General features: G+C 32.5%; 1 protein-coding gene across 3 annotated transcripts; it reads right to left on the bottom strand.

The window, feature by feature from the left end:
• Nucleotides 1-3,943: 3,943 nt before the first annotated feature.
• On the bottom strand, nt 3,944-19,232 carry LOC112687164 (hexokinase type 2-like). 3 transcript variants are annotated; one of them, XM_025559741.1, is made up of 9 exons: nt 19,131-19,232; nt 8,028-8,190; nt 7,817-7,959; nt 7,521-7,739; nt 7,270-7,378; nt 5,176-5,365; nt 4,927-5,082; nt 4,542-4,815; nt 3,944-4,324 (listed from the first exon to the last, which is right to left on the bottom strand). In XM_025559741.1, exons 1-9 carry the CDS (start codon nt 19,230-19,232, stop codon nt 4,214-4,216), a joined length of 1,467 nt encoding a protein of 488 aa, XP_025415526.1. In that variant the 3' UTR covers nt 3,944-4,213. The 3 variants fall into 3 exon arrangements, with proteins under 3 accessions (XP_025415526.1, XP_025415533.1, XP_025415542.1); XM_025559748.1 differs by lacking the exon at nt 7,270-7,378 and adding an exon at nt 6,549-6,648; XM_025559757.1 differs by lacking the exon at nt 19,131-19,232 and adding an exon at nt 9,850-10,209.
• Between the last annotated feature and the right edge of the window lie 419 nt (nt 19,233-19,651).

The raw sequence follows: 19,651 nt of genomic DNA, 5'->3' as shown, positions 1-19,651 counted from the left end.
ATAACTCGACAGTATATATTATGTATTTGTTTATCAAATAATATACCGTTAAATATGTTGCATTGTGTTGTTGATAAACAATAACGAGAATTGAGTGATGAGTTTAGTTATTATGGAATCCTAACCTTATTTCGGAAGTATAGAATTTAGAGGAAGATGAGATTTATAGAGGATACGAGTTGGAAAAAAAATATTAAACATTAGTATGGTTTTTAGGTAAATTGATTAAACCTTTAACTGTAATTCAGTTATAGTCGGTAAATGTACATTTATATATTATCGATTCCTCCAAATGCTTATTTTTTTTATATTACATAATTATTTAATGATTATTAATGTGTAATTGCTTTATACTAAATAAATAAAGCAGTGCTATATTTTAAATTATGTAATAACTAATTTCGGGTGAGATTCGTCACAAATGAGATCATACTTTTGGAACCTAAGTTTATATTAAATATTAAATACTAATTTATAATATTACTATTACGAGGAAAACGGGTGATGATGACTTCGGCGTATAAAACATTCGTTATCCATTAGGATACTGTACGCAATTTGTTTTGTTTATATCTAATAAAAAGTAAAATAAATGTTAATTATTCGAAATATATTATTATAAATGGTTTACACTGAGAAAGAATTGTAAATGTATACTGTAGAGATTTGAAGACTAGACAATGTATATCAACGTAGGCACCTACCATTATTTAGTGAAAATTAACGAAGTAGTGTAATCAGTGGCCGGAGTGGAATACAGGGATGAGGTAGCATCCCTACATTTTATAAATTTATCATTACTCCTCTTATTTTATCCATAATAATACATCCCTTTATAATTATGTATAAATATTACCGATTTATATTGGCGTTATAATATGTAAATAGATAATTTATATTCTTATAAATTATTATCTACTACAAAATTTTTTTAGATGGATACTTAAATATTCTATTAAATATAAAAATAACAAGTGTTTCTACATAATAATATCATTAACGGTAAATATAAAATTTATTTGTTTTTATGGTAGCGTATAAAAAAAAAGAAATAGTTATTCAATTTTTTTTTATTCTTACTGTATACGAGTATGTAATGATATAATACATACTTGTATTACATATTTATAAATTGTACCAATGTACATAATTGTTTAAAATATATACATGAAAATATATTTCTATGTTTATAAGAATTTTAATGTAATAAAAAATAAGACACCAAATTGGAAAACAAAAATTTATATACTAAATACCTACTGTACATGAAATTGTATTATGAAAAAATGTATTGGGACTTGACTCACCTTTACAATCAATTCCTCAGTTTAGCTATTAGAAATCAGAAATATAAAATGTTAGTATTCTTCCATTTAATTTTAAGCTACATCAACCACTGAATGAAATTGATTTTAATTGTGTGTAAGTTAATAAAATTATATTTGTACATGTATATAAAATATCCTAAAAAAAGTCAAAACTTCAAATTTTTGTTTACATTGAGTACATTTGGATAAAAGGTTATCTATTGAAAATAATCTAAATATTTTTATGTTATTTAAAAACACGTTTTATGTATAGTTGGACAATATTAATAACAAAATTATAAAAATGTAGTACATAATTTATTTTCTAATTTTTCCATGAATTTATGATAACATTATGATTTATCACCACGGTGAATCTTTACTTTCCAACCCATTAAAGTAAAATGAAAAAATGTTATTAGTCTCTTCTATAATTGGAAAAATAAATCAAAATACACTTATTTATTTATCTAATATATACGATCGTAAGTCCTAAAACATGTGTATGAACTTATAAGTAATTGAATATGGAACTCATGTTCAAGTACATGTTATTTCACACACCAATTACATGTTAAAAAGAATTCAAATAATACCTATTTTAATATAATTGAATGTATAATTAATAATTAGTTATTAATGTGAATAATAAAAATAATAACACATATTTTGTTTACTAATTTTTATATTTGTTTACGAATTTAAGTAATATTACTACCATTAATAACATCATTAAATTTTTACTTTCCAATTCATTTAAGTACAATAAAAAGTACTATAAGTCTCTTCTTTTTTACTAACAAAACCTATTAAAAATAATATTTTCATATTATTTAAAGTCTATCGAGTGTTTCCGTAACCGTAAGCCTGATAAGAGGGGAAAAAGTCAAAAGAAGAAATTTTACGTAGATATAGCTTCTTCATAAGAGCTCTAGCGAGTATCAGAATCGCTTATGAACGGAATGCGAAGCGAGCCTGCGGCATGATGACAAAAGAAATAATTGTATTCATAGACGGCGTTATTATTATTATTATTTTTTTTTTAATACATATTCTGTCGAAAAATAACATTGGAAAAACTCATAATACAAAATAAAATTTCTCGCAAACAAAACCACATGACCATGATTCATGGTCGAGAGAGAATGAAAATAACGAAAAATCAATAGAAAATAATACTATTTATTATGTAGGTACTCGTATACACATATTACATTATTACGTTTCAAAGTTTGGGTGTTGCGATGACTGTACATGAATATGTAAAAGGAAAACATTCAGGAATGTTTTAAAATATTTAAACTGTCGATAAAATACGCTGCGTTTCATGGGGTGACGTAGACGAATTTGGTGGAACGAGGAAAACATTTTTGTCACGGATAACCACTGTACGATTTATGATCGTATTTTTTCCATTATCACACACATTTTATCTACACGTCAAAAAAATCACCAAAAATATTTGAATTCGTGCGGATAGATTTACACGTATAGTACGAGTACCTATCACATTAAACACGCAGTGATAAAACGCAGAAACCCGTTCAACGTAAATCACGTTTCCTGTAGAGATTTTATCCACGATATTTTACAATCAGATACAATACACAACTTCTAGGGAGCATAAAAATCGTGGTAATCGATTCATCAAGCCCTCAATACTTTGAATAGGTACCAAAATATTATTACAGTTTATTAGTAACAACAATGTGTTTAACATATTTAATATGTTTCCAACTGCATAGTGATAACACGAATCGTAACAGTGGAATATTATTCGCTTAGTTTAAACTTGTTAACTCTTTGCAAGCTGTGAAATCTGTTTTCATTCGATTCAAAGAATACACAACAAAGTTCCATTTTGGTTATTAATTATTTTTATTTTTCAAATGTTTTCTTTGTAAGTTTTCACAATAAAATATTTACGAGTTTGTAGTTATTATTTTAACAATATGTTTACCTACCTCTTAAGTACATAGCTAATGGACCGAAGCTTTTACATTTTATTCAAACTTAATTTGTAAATAAATAAGCATTTACTAATACAACCTTAAGTACAACTAATTATTAAGTAATAACATAAAGATGTTTATTGGTTTTCAAGATGAAAAATATATTAATGTTTTAAAATTTCTGTTTAAGTATACAAAAAAAAAAAAAAAAATGATATCCTACAAACAACAAAAGTTGAATTCAGGTACTGTCTGTAGCTAAAATTGTGGATACCAAAATATTAAGTATTATAAATAAGAAATTAATATTAAAGAAAGAAAAATAGTAATAACACAATAAGATTAAGTTCGGAGCTCAAGAGCAATAATAATGGTAAAACAAAATTGATGAAACAATTCAAAACTAGATGTACACGTTCAAATTTATAAATAATAATAATAATAATAATTATAATAATAATAATAATAATAATAATAGGCATACATTGGGCTTTATCACTATTATTGTCATAGATACATAACACCCGAGGTTTATAAATCAATTACATAACATATATTTTGTAGATTCTTCATATAAAACTAAAATATAGATATAACTTATTTTTTTCGTTTTGGATTTTATACATTTATATAATATATATAATTATTGGTATAAAAAATTATAATGAATACATTTAGTGCCAATTTGATGTATATATAAATGTATTTATGATCTAAATCTAAAAAACATTTTTAACAATGAACAATCAAGATTCAACACTCAACAACAATGACAACACTCTAAAACAAATAACTCTCATTGTTAAGTGTATATAACGCCTAAAGGACGCTTAGCGTTAGCACCAAACTTTTTTCTTAGAGAACAAAAAAAAAATTCAAATAAAATTATGCTAAAACAATGTATGTACTTCTAGCATTTGTGGTAACATTGACTCACTAGTTAGCGGTCAGGAATTATTTTGCAGCAACTCCGTTCGTTTTTAGTGGTAATTCGTCCCTGACGGCTACAGCAGCAACAAGAGCAGCTCCACGACCACTTCCATCTTCAGACAACATAAGGTCGAACTAGGGGGAAAATTAATCCAATTAATATTTTTCCCTACACAACTATTATAATTTAGACTTAGGGGTTTCAATAAAAGAATAGAATGTAAGATATTCAATTTGCAATGCACGTTTAATTTTTTGCACTACCATATAAGAACGTTATGCCAAACATGTATATTGTCATGCATATGTGCATAATAAGTCAAGTTATGAAATAATAGTTCTAGGCGCTCACTTTGATGTCAGATTTGGTGAGTTGTTTGGTCTTTTCTACCATGAGTTTATGGAAGTATGGGTGGAAACGGTACACGGAACCGTCAACGCCAATGGTGACTGATTTTTCGTCCATTTTGTTTAGTAATACGGCTAGACCGGCAGAAACCAAGTGTGCGGATCGCCTGGACACGCATTCGCAAATGTATCGCACGTTGGCGCAGTCTACTAGAGACGGGTCGTTGATACCCATTTCATTTAAGACCTTCAGTGTCTCCCTGTAATTGGCTTTATCACTGCAAGGCAAAATTCAATAATTTATTAGATTACATTACACGACAAAAATATGTTTAACCATTAAAAGTTTCAACGCAGTACGCATCGACAATACTATTCATTCACATTACCTTTCAATGTCCGATACGTATGACGTACCGAAAGCTCCCTTGGTTTTCATTTGTTCGGACAGCCGTCCTTCGAACAGTTTTTTTTGGTTTGCCAGATCTACGATGGCCAACCTCACGATCTCGCCCATGTACATACCACTGATCATTTTCTCAAATCTAAAACATACCGACAATACCCGATAAATATCAAACGAGTACAAAAATAAAAATATCGAGTATCCCTTCACAGGTTTAAGGCAGACAGGGTACCTCTGTTGTCCCGGGTTCAATGAATCTTCGTCGATTTCCCGATCGTATTTCGTGCGGATTGCGTCTAATTTCCCATCGTCTCCGAATGCACCCCATTCGGTGTTGACAATCACGTGTGGTTTCGATTGGTCACCGTCAAAAAGTTCGGCATTTTCGATTTTTTCGACATAACATGCATTACAGCCCGTTCCTTGAATTATAGAATACATGATATAAACTAATCGTACGAAAACAGCTATTATTGTAAATAATACCAAGTGCTTCTAGACACACAAGAATAGTAACATCGTAAAAATGTGAATTGCTAATCAAGGTGACATGAACTTTAGAAATTGCAAACTTTTTAATGATTTTCTTAGTTGTACTGGACGAATATTTAAAATATTTTAATAGTATATTTGATAAAGCGATTCATAACAAGAAATCTTCTTAACTTACAAGAAAATATATTTTTAAGCTTTGTCACTATTCATGTGTGTATTATGAAGATTCAATCGTTTATAATACGCAGGGCACTTAAGCAATAATCGTATGCAAGTTAATAAAAGCAAAAGCGATATGACTGTCAAATCACATATTATTTATTATGTAAATAATAGCTACGGCATCAATAACAATAAGTGTCAAAAAGTACAAAATGCAAACTGTTCGTTTTTAAGCAATATTTACCAACTAGATCTTCGTTTATTTAAAATCATAAAAACGTATTATTCAACTACAATTAAAAAGTGTTGATATTTTGGTCTAATATAAAACTTTATAGACTCAATAATTAGTGTGCCAAAATTTCGAAGATAGAGCAAGTCCTATCTCATCCAAATTAAATATGCGCATCATAAACACACCCAACAATAGTGAAACTAACAACTTATTTACTACTATAAAAATGTTGTTTAAACTTGACTCATAGCCAATTACAGAAAATGTATGATGTTATCACTGAGTGCCGAGAGGTCATTTGTTTTCATTGTGAAGGACAGTAATATAATTATTGATATAGATATCTTAGATAAATGGAATTTATAAATGAATACATTTTTATAGTATTTAGTAAATAGTAATTAATATAAAAAAAATATATATATATATATATATGAAATTAATTAAAATTTTATAAAAATTATCAAATTACCTAGGTGTAATTCAATAAAATTAATATTAGTAAAATAAAATACTACAAAGAAAATTAAAACATAAAATAATTTGTATAAAAGAAAAGTATTAAAATATTAAACTAAATAAATAGTTAAAAGAATAAGATTTCTCTACATAAAACTTGTTAATTTTAATGTGTAACTAACCAATACACATAAAAACATAAGTTTACGGGAGTATTTGGCCAACTCACTTAAATGTCTAATTACTCAACATACCAACAATAAGTCCAATTCTGGTGTTTGGGTTCTTCCAAGCGCATGACATGATTGTGCCAGTTGTATCGTTCAATATTCCACACACATCAATTTCAACATCCTAATTATCACCGAAACAAACCTTCTATTATATAATGTTATTTTATTGATAGAAATATCTTTAATAATTTATTTTACAATTTTAGAATAATAGCAGATCATTTTTTTTAATGATATATTATTTAGAGTTAAGGAAGGATTCGTTTAATTTTAATCCATAAATATTTATGAATAAGTAGATCATAGGCACATAATGTGCTATAATCTGAAGAAATAATCTTAATAATTAAACTGCACATAAGTTACCATATTCAGAGGTTCAATATAGTACAAATGTTTGTTGACTAAACATGAACATATATATACAGTATAAATTAAAAGAGATGATAATCATCAGTTTAAGCAAAATCTTATGATAATAAATTGTACCAAATATAAAATAATAGTACACATTTAAATTGGACAGTCACAGACAATTTTTGTACAAAAACAATACAACATATTTCATGCTCTGAATATGTAGGTATAGAATGTTTGGACAATTTACATACACATTACATAATATATAAAATACAAAAGCATTTATCAAACAGGAATATTATTTTGTTTTTTGTCCAACCACGTAATCCAATGCAAATAGCTGGCATTATATTTTTGGAAACTTTGGCTTTGCCAAACTTACCAATAATCAAACCTACAAAACAGTTTTTGGAATAACGTGTTTTGTGAGCACAACTCATTAGGGTTCCAGTTGCATCATTCAATACAGCAGTTAAACGTAGATTCAGGCCCTACATCAACATTCTATGATCTTATATGTGCTGATAATTTTAAAATAGATATTAAGGAAAGAAATAATATATTTTATGGGATTGAAAAGTAAAACATTGTAACAACAACAAGAGAAATTAAAAAAATGTGATCATTATTTACCTTCCTCCTCTTGATGGCATCCTTGAGAAGCTTGACAACATCTTCATCAACAACTCCAGAGCAGTTAAATCCTTTAGTCCAACTGTTTAAATATCCTTTAGTAAGTCCTACTTGTCTAAGTGGGAAACTAAATGTGAAGCCCAATGGTAAAGCATTTTTGCTGTCCAAGTTATGTTTTTTAACAAATTCAGCCAAACATTTGGCGATATGGTCGAACAACTACAAAAAAAAAACATTAATTACATTAGTACCAGTTATAGGTGTATATGACTATTAAAAATAAAATGTTGAATTACTTCAGTGCCCTTGCCAGTTTGGATGTGAGCAGGAACTTTGAAGATCTCAGATTCCATATGGAAGTAGTTGTTCTCTCCCAATTCGATCAACAACACACGGAAATTGGTGCCACCCAAGTCCAAAGCTAAGAATTTACCTCTTTCTAGAAAATGAATTTGTAAATTATTGTTAACAATGAAAATAATTATATTAGCACAATAATTAATTTACCAGTGCCATTGGGCAAATCTTGTACATAAGTGACATAGCACTTGACAATGGAGCTTGGATTGGTATCTTTGCGCAAACCGTTCCTAATGGCATCGTCCATATCTTTCATTAGAGTAGTTAGTTGTTCATTGGATAGAAGTAGTGATTTGCAATCCTCTTTGATCTAAACAATATCAATAATAAAAATATTAATATAAAATGTAACACAGTGAAAGGAATTGATAAAAAAATAAATAATTATTAAATAAAATAATCTCTAACAAAGTTAATTCCATGTATTATTATTTAATATGTTTAAAATTTATATTATTTTAATACTATTCTATTAGATTTTTCATGTTTATACATGAAAAATCTAATAGAATAGTATTTATTTTGATTCGAGGTTGAACATTTTTATATTGTACAGTTAAGTGTTCTGCAGTATATCATAATTCATTAGTAGGTAGTTCAATATTTTGATTTATAATGGGTACGTGTTTAAATATTAATCGTGTCAACAACAAAAAGCCAACGGCATTGAGTTGAGTAATTTTTTTAAATAATCAGGTGTAAATGTAAAATGAGTTACATCATGAAGTGAAAATAACTTTTTAAGTTTGGGACGATCTAGTTAGATATGCTATTGATGACGAAAAATCTTTCCTAAAGAGAAAAATAAATGTGATAACAATCGTGTATATCACTGGAAATTATTATCGGACGTAATACTTGTATTTATTTGTACAGAATCAGAAATCGGTGATGACGGTCAGCAGGGTAATATTTAGGTATCGTTAATTTATTGTTATATAGCGTACAGCATACTCGTAGATACCAACGAATTTCCGTTATGTAAATGTATTCAAATTTTCATTTATTTTTTTTAATTAATAATATTATTTCAATGTTTGTAATTCACGAAATTCTTAAATTATATTTTTCCATAATTGAGTTGTTACGAAATTGTTAACGGTCTCGCGGAGAAGAGATGCACTAGAAGATGTTCTCGAGAAACATCTCCATACAAACGACCGTAAACAATTTCTCGGCATGACACTATAATCATGTGTTACGCACGCGTGGCGCCGGGAGACGATGCGGAAGGTCGAATACGTTTTTTCGTCTGTTCGTCTTACGTGTTGCAAACACGCGTAACTATCCCAGACGGTCCAAAGCAAGTACAGACCATATAAATAATAGTATCGTACAATCATAATCCAGCTCGTGTGTGCACACATAAACAAGGCAAAAACGTCAAATGAACATATGAGCACTAGGGGAGCACACCCGGTAGGGAGGGAAGAGTCGTGTGCAAAAAAAAAAAAAACAAAAAAAAGAGGGTAATATTACGTTACGTGAATTTCGTAGCGAGATGTATTTTATGGAACAATGATGGGACGGGTGGTGCATTATCGAGAAATTCGATTTACCTCTATAATCTAGGTTAGGTCGACGATAATGGAGGGGAGCCGAGTTATCACGACTCGGAAAATAAATACCTCCGCACTCGTCGTCTCCCCATTCACAAAACACCGGTTCTTTCGCCGTATGTAAAAATGTGTCCCCAGCATCTTCCGTGGCTCCGCCCCTCCCTTCGACGGCTGCGGCGGACACCCGGTCGTTTCACACACATAAAATTGTTGCCCTCGTCCGAATAACTCTCGGGAGCGTCCCCGAAAATCGGACGACACGTGAATTAACCTACCAAGCGTACATTCCACAGACACATTTGTATATATGTATATACAGAGAGAGAGAGAGAGAGAGAGAGAGGGAGAGGGAGAGAAAGAAAAACGATCGGTTTTTCTCGCACCCCGAAGGGTCGGCAACGATTACTTACTGTGACTCTGACGGCGGACGAAGTCACTCCGGTGAACAAACCGTAAAGGGCACGCAGGATCGGATGGAGCACGATACACATGGTGGACGCACACGTTTACGGCGGCAAGAACGGAAATGAATAAGCGAAAGTTATGAAAATGGAAAAAAAAAACGGGCGCGCACAGAAGAATCCCAAGAAACGAACCACGGATTGGTCACGGGGATTGTAGACTTCGAACCGCCCCGGGCCGGTGATCGATCGGAGGACGCGGAACGATGGCAATACGATAACACGGCGGGTGCGAGGTGTTGGTGGAGAAAAAGTATTCGATTTTCTGTTTTTTTACAAGAGGGGAAAAACAAACGATGTGTAAAAAAAAGTATAAAAAAAAAAAAAACGACGGGACGAGACGGAAATCAGACGACGCACGCGAACACGACGACGGGAACGCAACAACTCGAGAGGGTTAGGCAGCCGACTGTCCACACCGAGTCGAGAGCGCACGGAGCATAGTTTTCACATTTCGTGTCTCGCGTGCGCGCATGTGTGATCGTGTGCGCGTGTGTGTACGCCCCTCCCGCCCATCCCGTCATCGCACGCACGCGCGTCGCCGCGACCATTCATCCGCGCGCCAAACAGGTCACCGGCGGCGGCACGACACCAGACCCCGCGCGCTATCGACCGAAAGTTGCCCTCCTCACGCCGCCCGTAACGATATTGTTACGTCACTCGATTGCGCACCACCAGAAGCGATATCGGTCATTCGGCATTTCCTCTCTCACTCTTCCTTATTGCCGAACGTTTGAAGGTTACGACGTCTCGCCCATCCATCACCCCTCGTCATCGCTGCGACTGTCGTCCCGGACAAGGTCGGTGGCGGTGGCGGTAACGTTTTCGTTATTTTTCCAATCGCCAGGAGAAAGGCCGATACGATGTTGCTAAAATTAGATAGTAACCGGTTCCCATCGCACGTATATCATCAGTATTGTTGCAATACAAAAAGAAAATTAATAAAAGGTTATAATAATGTTACACCCTCGTCTGGTACCTTAATTACCTTACTCCTAACAGGGCGGCGTTAAGGAGGGGTGAGCAAATCGTCGTTGAATGTATGCTCGCTGTGGTCCCTTGTGCCCCGAAAACTAGATTCAGATTAGGGCTCGACACGGCTGATCGCTCTGCCTCCTCTCAAACAATAGTCCCCTACTATTCGCATGAATTTAGCCGTATTGCATAAAATTCGATGCAACAGGAAATAATCGAAGTTTTAAAAATTATAGAAAAATAAATGTTGCTTAAGCGTTGTGAGACGTGCTTTCGACGTACTTACTATAAACAACAATAATTGCATTGGTGTACTAACACGTTTAATCGCGATGCGTTGGAATGACTATTATTTTTAATTTCCAGTTTTCGTGCATAAATTGATTTGAAGAAACTGAAAACTTGTTATAATGGTAACGTTTTCAAAACGATATTTACACACGCGTGTAACAACTCGGAAGTCATTGGGCCGAGCAATGTCAACCACCATCAAGTGGGATCACCAGGTGGAATCGTTTTGACGCGTCTATTTTTAGAGTTCAATGTTTAGAACTTCTAAATCATAATTCATTTTTTATTTTAGTTGTATCTACACGTTAACGGCGGGTTTCAAATCGCTTTATAATTGTATTATAACATACCATTGTAACTATGTATCTTTTTATCACTTATCTTTTTTATTTATAATCGAAAACAAAAATCGTTATGAAATATTTTAGAACGTAATATATGATCACTGAGTACGTACATATAACGTTTTATAATATAATGTAATATGACGATAAATAATATTAATCTTTTTAGTTGCTGTTTTTTTAGATGGGTAAGAAAATAATTTCTCGATGCCAATTAAAAAAAAAAAATTAACTAAATGAAAATTGTAGTTTAAAAGCTTTATAAAATTATAAATTTAGACTACTTATATTGTATTATTACAACTAACAGATAGATGCCTAAATACATGACAAATTATACAATTGTATTATATACTTTATTGAGATATAAATATGTCGTAAAAAAACAAAAATAATTTTTAACTTACTATTTTTAACCATCAAATTTAAAGTTTGTTATTAATATAAACATTCGACCCACTATCGTGTTTAAAAAAAAATTAGAAAGTACCAGCTCATACAGTGGGGGATTTAGCGTTTTGGCGCTCCTAGGCTTAATCACTTTGCTCCCCCCCTATCACTCTACTAAGGAACCAACAATATTTGATCTAAACCCTTCTCTTCAATTTTTTTTCAGTTTTTTTATCAAAAAAAAAAAAAAAGAAAATATATAAAATATAAAATCTTTAAAATAGAAAACTTCTAAAAATAAAATATTTCGTGTCTATTATTTTACTTCTGATACCATGATTACCAGTACAAATAAACAATGTTTATACAGTTACATAACGGAAATATAAATAGCCAAATATAAAAATACCTATACTTACATAGTCGGATGTTCCCAATAAGTACATAGGTACTAATAAGTTATTAATAATAACTATTAACTAACTGTAATTATTTTATTACAAATGAAATATTTTCGAATTGTAATAATAATTGTAATGTTCTTACTATAGCTTATAGGTACGCATCATACAATGTACATATTAATGTATTATTATAACTTTTTAAAATTATTTTTATTCGTGTTTATGTGACAAATATAAAAAAAAAATATATTAATATAAATATACCTAATAAGTCAATAATAACCCTTAATACTATAAAAATAAAGCCGTCCTCCCAAAAAAGCCGCCCTAGGTTATAAGCCTTTTAGCCTGCCCCCTAATCAGCCACTGAGCTCACATCGAATGCGTATCAATATTCAACCATAACAGTTTAATCGTCGATTTTTAAAAATGAACTACAAGTGTTAATCGTTAAAATATTAAATGAATCAGTACGAGGTATCGATACAATTTTTAAATATTTTTTTTAGGACTGTACTTAACTGGGGGAGGGTCAATTAATAGCTATTCATGTACATAACATATATGATTAGTGTTTTTTCTTAGACAATACAGTTAACCAAAAAAAAAAATAATGCATTTAAATAAGAAAATAGAGATTTAAATATCATCGTGTCAAACGGATGATATATAAAAAAAGAAAAAAACAGAAAATGTCATGTGTATTCAATTATTTGTTTGGAGTATTTTATTTACACAGTAGTATAAAGAAATATGACATGTGATACATATACATTAAAATGTTATAATATCTTTTATTTTATCACCTATCCGATTATTATGACGCATAAAACGGATAAGAGTATTCGTTTTATCTACGACATGTACACACTCACGTACTACGTAGCATAAATTAAAATATATTATTAAACCTAATATCAATGCGTGTATAAAGACACTGGAGAGGGTCAGTAAATTAGTATTTTGTCAAGTAGACATACAATTATAAATATTTAATATTTGAAATACGATTTTTCAAAAAAATTGTTTTCATATATGAAAATATATACATATCTTTATAAATATCGTCGAATAATAATGAAGCTGAAGGTATTTCCTTTACAACGTTGAATAAATAAATAAAATTATTATTAGTTGGGTTAGCTTATTACTATATATTAATTATTGAAATTCATCAATAAGAAAAATAGGATTAAAATAAGGTTAGAAAAAAAAAATTCTCTCGTTAAAATACCGTAAAACCTAAATAATAATGACTTTGGGTTCATATAGCAATGTGGTTCGGTTGATATCACCAGCTATTTATACGAATAGTTTCTAGCAGTGGCCAAAGAAATGAAAAACCTAAATTTTTCTTGTACAAGTCGAGCATAAGGGATGAATGGTTTTTGGTACTCGTGCGTATAGATAAATCGTATGCGAAATGGGATGTTCGGATGCAAATCAAAAGCAAATAAAGCATAGATGTACCGAAGATCGTAAAGAAGAATTTTCTCATTTTGGGGTTGGAAAGAACTCAAGGACTTCTTATATAACGTAGGTACATTGATTGGCCGGCGAAAATAGTGTTGTTAACATTATTATAATTATACACAAGTGGTGTGCCGTTAACCTTGGAATACATTATCAACGGTTTACTCGAGGTAACGCGCGCGTACATGTTAGAACATTGGTACAACCGTTTACCCATTGGCGTTGAGTATTTCCTTACGATGATGATAAATACGATTCGTAACGCGATATTTCGAGATGCAAAAATGTCCAATGCGTTCAACGAACGGTTCGTCATTATTAATCGGTACGAATATGATATTGAAACGATACACGGTGTACAGAGGAGGCAGAGAAGAGCATTCCACGGGACGAATAATATACGCATTCCTCGTCCGCCGCTGCGCGTTGTAATGACATAACGGATATATTCCGCACGGGGAGACGAGCGCATACGGCCATATCAAATGATTGGTATTGTCTTCGTCGGGCGATTCATCGTTATCGGATCCGGACGATTGTCGGCGCGTCGTACTCGCAGTTTTCCAAGCCCGACGGCGAAAAGTAATCGTGGGCACCGTCGGCGGGTACATGTTCACGACGTTCGACGGGTACCACCGTGACGGCGACGAATGCCGATCGAGTGGAATTCTCTCCGTTCAGTGTGACCATATATCCATCGCGCATCGTTATGGCGGTTTCACGTGGGTGGTTTTATCCGCGCGGAGAAACAAAACAAAAAAAGCGCAACGCGGAAGCCGACGGGACGCGCGGATGAGGTGATGACCGAGTACCAATAATTGTTAATACGTTAGTGGTTCTGTTTCGGATTCGGACGAGGAACCGGGTCTTTCATGTTTTCCATAGGGCGGCAAGCGTAGGATTTGGATTTCGTACGAGTGCGGACCGGAAATCGCGTCCGTTCGCGCCAGTTGGGACCAGATGATAAATATCGGGCGCATTGTATTTGGATTTCTTGACGAACTATGTGGTGTAAATATGTGCACGACCGCGTGGTTTCAATGCACGTGTGCGCACGCGCCAATCACGGAGAAGGCTGTGATGCGTAGGAATGTGGCGGCCTGCGATGGTCTTCTTACCGTGGTCGCCGAAGAATTAGTATTATCTACCGCTAACCGCGCACAGGGTTCACGTTATGAAATGTTGTAAAAAGTGGTTTTTCAAAATGATGGGGTGAAAAAAAACCCGAGACGTTAGCGGCACCTGTTTTTCTCTTGTACTTTTTTCAAATTCAGGTATATACATAGTTATTTATCGTTTCAATACTTGGAAAAAAATAATCCTTGATATGTTTATAATAATCGAAATTGTCTTTAAGCATAATTTTGTACGCATGATTTTTAGAAATACAATATTACTATTTTCCAAGTTTATTATTATATTGAAATTATTTGTCGTTTTCCAGTTTTATTTCGTACAACTGACAATTTTACGCGTATTATGATCGTTTTCCGAGTGCGACGCATTATACAATTTTTTTTTCAGATTTAAATATACATAGTATTAATAACCCATTAACCCATACAACCTTTTGTATTCGGCGGCCATCGGCTGGTTTTTTTTAGCTTCTCTGAGCACTCAACGTGTAAATAATAAAATTCACATGGACACGATGGCGAAAAATAATGAAAATTCGACAGCTGAGGGTAATGCGTGTCCTTGGTAGTAATTCGCGCATTAACCGGTTGCAGAATTAATGCAGTATTGCGCCTATATAGAAGGTATACACGTACCTATAACTGCGTCGTAGTAAATGTACACACGGAGTTTAAAGAGGGAACGTTACTTCGTAGTACAAGTACGCAGTTTTTCGAATCCGAATACTACTACAAACGAGAAATAAAGAAATATAATTTTACGAGCATTTCAAGGACGGATAGGTTTCAATGAGTCAGCCCTATATAAACGGAGAAAAAACTATACATAGGCTTTTAGGAACCACTTGTCTTTCTTGCTGCCGCAAACGTTATATCAAGTGATTACCAATTATGTGAATATTATCAGAGAGCAATTCATTAAAATACATTATATTAATTTTAACCATTAATCATTATTCGTTTATTTCACATCAATGATCGCAAGTACGTATTAGCCGAAACAGATATGTTTTACGGGCAGAATAACGATGAAATTCACTTATTGTGTACAAAAGAAAACGGATATTTAAAAAAATTATAAATATGAAGTTTCAATGTTATATTAGTATCTGTTTAGTATTATATATCATATCGAATTCTTCGTTTTTTATTATTTATTTGAACTCTACGAATTGTACCAAAAACTGCGAAATTTTGAAGGACATCGTAATTGATCAACTATTTTATTCATTAAAAATGAAAATAGTGTCCAAAGAGCAACAAAATTAGCCTATAAATTCTATAAGAATTTTATTGTTTGTTCAAAACGATGAGTATATAATTAATTTTTCAATGCTTTTACCATCACCTCGTAAATCGTCAAAACTACTTGAATTCATCTTTCACTACCTTATACTACAAGTGTTAATAAATGTCCCGAGAATTAAGTAGTTTATAATAGAAAATAATATATTATATTATTATAAATCTATCAATGATAAGTAATATTTATATATATTAGAAATATCGTTTTTAACTTTCACATTTTGCTAACTTGTTATGAATTTCAAAATGAAATAACAACTTGTTCATTAAATAAAATATATATTATGTTTAATGAATCTACTAATAAGAATACGTTATACAATATGTTACAAAACTTTTTTTTTTTTAAATTGCAATGAATTCTACCATCTCGATATATTTTAGAGTACTCTTGCAAACTAGATTTATGAATAGTATGTATTTTAATTATACGAACCCTCAGTTAAATTATTCGTTAGAAATAAAATATTACGTATATTTTAATACATAGTTATTTGTCTTTGAATATTTTCGAAATCAACGATTTAAATACGAAATATTTAACCAATGCACGCGTATATGGAATTGATAAAAATGCAATAGTTATTTTTATTTCACAGTAAATCAAAAATAAATTGTATAGCTTTAACAAATCGAGATAAATTAAACGTCTTATGTATTTTCTTTAGTCGCTCGCAATTTAAAAATCGTATAACTCGCTTGCTTTTTATTTTTTAATTCGACTAGATTATATCGATGGCTACCATACATAGTTATACTATACATATGTACAGCAAATACGCATTCGATTTTGTATTCAATTGGTTTGGATTTTTAATTGCAGTGACATTCATCAACTTCGCTTAAAGTACGTATTGCAGTGCAGTTATTAGAATTGAATCGAACGAAGAAAATAACCAACCTATATATTGCGTATTGCGTATTCACAAAAAAAAAAAACGTATAATTCTCTCTTCTCTCCACCCCCACCCCCAATTCCCATATAAGTGACGTCAATGACATAGTAGTATGGCGTGATTAATATCGTTCGGGGGGACACGGTGAAAAACGATGTTGACAAATCAGCATTTATATATATTTTTCGTGAACCAAAAGTTTCTTTACCTACATAGAAAATACGTGTACACAATATTACGCATACACGCAGAAGTGGGTAGTATATATAATTTCGTTGCGATCTTTCAAAATGGTCAAGGAGCGCGAGGAGGTCGCGAGCGGCACAGCCGAGAAACAGGTGTCAGCTTCACCGTTTGCTACGATGATCGATACACAATCGCATACGTTGTTCGGATGAGTGATACACACGATAAATCTAATATCTACATACACTTGATGTGTATACGTTACGCAAATCTTAATGAGGAAAACTGGGTCGGTCATGTGCGTGACGCATTTAAGGTCGTTGCAAAGTCACGGGGCTTTGTATATTAGCGAAGGAATTAATTTCGCGAGGCCCAACACCCAGCACCACGATGATGGATCTCGATATATATTTATGCGATATATGTAGATAAGTCGGAATTTTAACTCTTGTTTGGCTGGCGATAATCTAAATTAAACAAAAAAAAAACAAGAGAAGGAAAAAAAAAAGGAATAAAAATTTGTAAATCATGTAACCTTGGGGGAGATGGACGAGAAAAAAATATGCTGAAACGCAAGTTCGCGGAAGTACCTTGACCGGCTCGTGCAGATTACCGAGTGGTCCTGCACGGCCAGTAGTGGGGTTGAAACTTCGGCGGCGTCGTCGTGGTCGTGCTGTGTCCGTCTACCATCGTCACGGCACTTATGCGTATCCGCTGTGCACGATATCGAAACATCAAAAAACACATCAAGTATCATATCCGAGGAAAAGCGTAAAAAACAAAGAAAACACTCGTTTTAAGACGAAAAACAAAAACTTTGTCGCGGATTACCGTAATGATTGTGCATCACGATTTTACCGCGCAGCATACTTCAGGAAAAATTATTATGAAATACGTCGATTATCGTTTTTTAATATCCATCGTACGGCGATTATATGCCACGGTTTACATACACACATTAGCAGAGCTGTTTGGGAATAATGGTAATTTATTCAGGCGACACTGTATAAATTATAATATGTAAATTACTTTAATATGACAATTTACAAACGCGACTACATTAATAGTGTTGAACATGCCGGCTGGTCGCGCAGTGCGTCGTACATAGTGCACATGTATATATTCGCTGTACGAATTCTATACACTACTGTAGTAATGACGTGTATCGTGTCAAATGTGTTAGATAATATTATAAAACGAAAAATGAAATTCGCTGCGTCGTGGTTAAACGGTGTATTTTAAAAATGATACTCGACGGAACAAAATATTACGAAATAATAAAATCATTCATAGCTGTAATGCGCACGGGTTTAGAATAGGATCGCAAGCGAAATACATACTTGGAGATTGAAGAATGAAAAATAATTTTATATTCGGTTAGACTGCACGTAATAATGTAACGAAAATAAGTGTTTAATCATGATCGGTGTTGTGTGCGTCTTAAAATCGAACTAATCCGGAGTGTTATCTAAAACCACGGATTTACATTTTTATGGTTTCTGTATGGAATAACGGCCATCAGTGCATACGCGTGCGATCATACGTCGAAATCACATCACGTGTACAAGAAAATAATGTGTTACATAAATATGATGTTACTATATCAATAATATATATATATATATATATATATATATATATTCCGACTGTATAGTAATTATATGTATATGCGGGTATTGTACTGAAATCATTATAATATATGCTATTACGTTTTGTTGAACGGGAAAACGATATTGTATAATAGTGTCTGAAGAGTAATTCGTGTTTGGGCAAAAAATGTGCCCGCGGGGAATAAAAAAAAAATATTTACGCGTGAGAATGAATTCTTACCTCGTTAGTGACTATTTCTGTGTCGAATTCAAAACCTTCGGAGATGTTGAGTTCGCTAAAAGAGGAACGGAGTTGACCCATCATTTCCAACTTGGTCCTCATGTTGCTGCTTGTGCGACGTTGTTTGTTGCGGTGAAAATTAAAATATTAAATCAGGTACGGGTATTCAGATGAGTGGTTTTCGAATTGGATATTTTTCCTTTTTTTTTTTTTTTGCTGGATCGGAACAGCAAAAAAGTTGTACGTGTCGCGTATGTTACTGAGCGATCTGAGTACACAGAGACCGAATCTGACGAGACGCGGCCTTATATAATGGAAACCGGTCGCTCCTTCTCCTACCGGCGTAACTATATACATTATAAGCACGGTGGTGGTGACGGCGATGAATGTCTGGTTAGGAAGGAGGGCAAAGGCAACAACAGAAATAATGCAATGATTAGAATAATAAAAAAATAAAATAAAATTAAAAAGCGCTACGTATTTTGTATGTACACACACGCACTCGTGCGAGTATTAAAACT

The sequence above is a fragment of the Sipha flava genome, unplaced genomic scaffold, assembly GCF_003268045.1.
Source record: "Sipha flava isolate LNK unplaced genomic scaffold, YSA_version1 109_pilon_pilon, whole genome shotgun sequence".
NCBI classification, from domain to species: domain Eukaryota; kingdom Metazoa; phylum Arthropoda; class Insecta; order Hemiptera; family Aphididae; genus Sipha; species Sipha flava.
The sequence above is the reverse complement of the archived record's forward strand: the minus strand, read 5'-3'. Positions and strand labels throughout refer to the sequence as shown.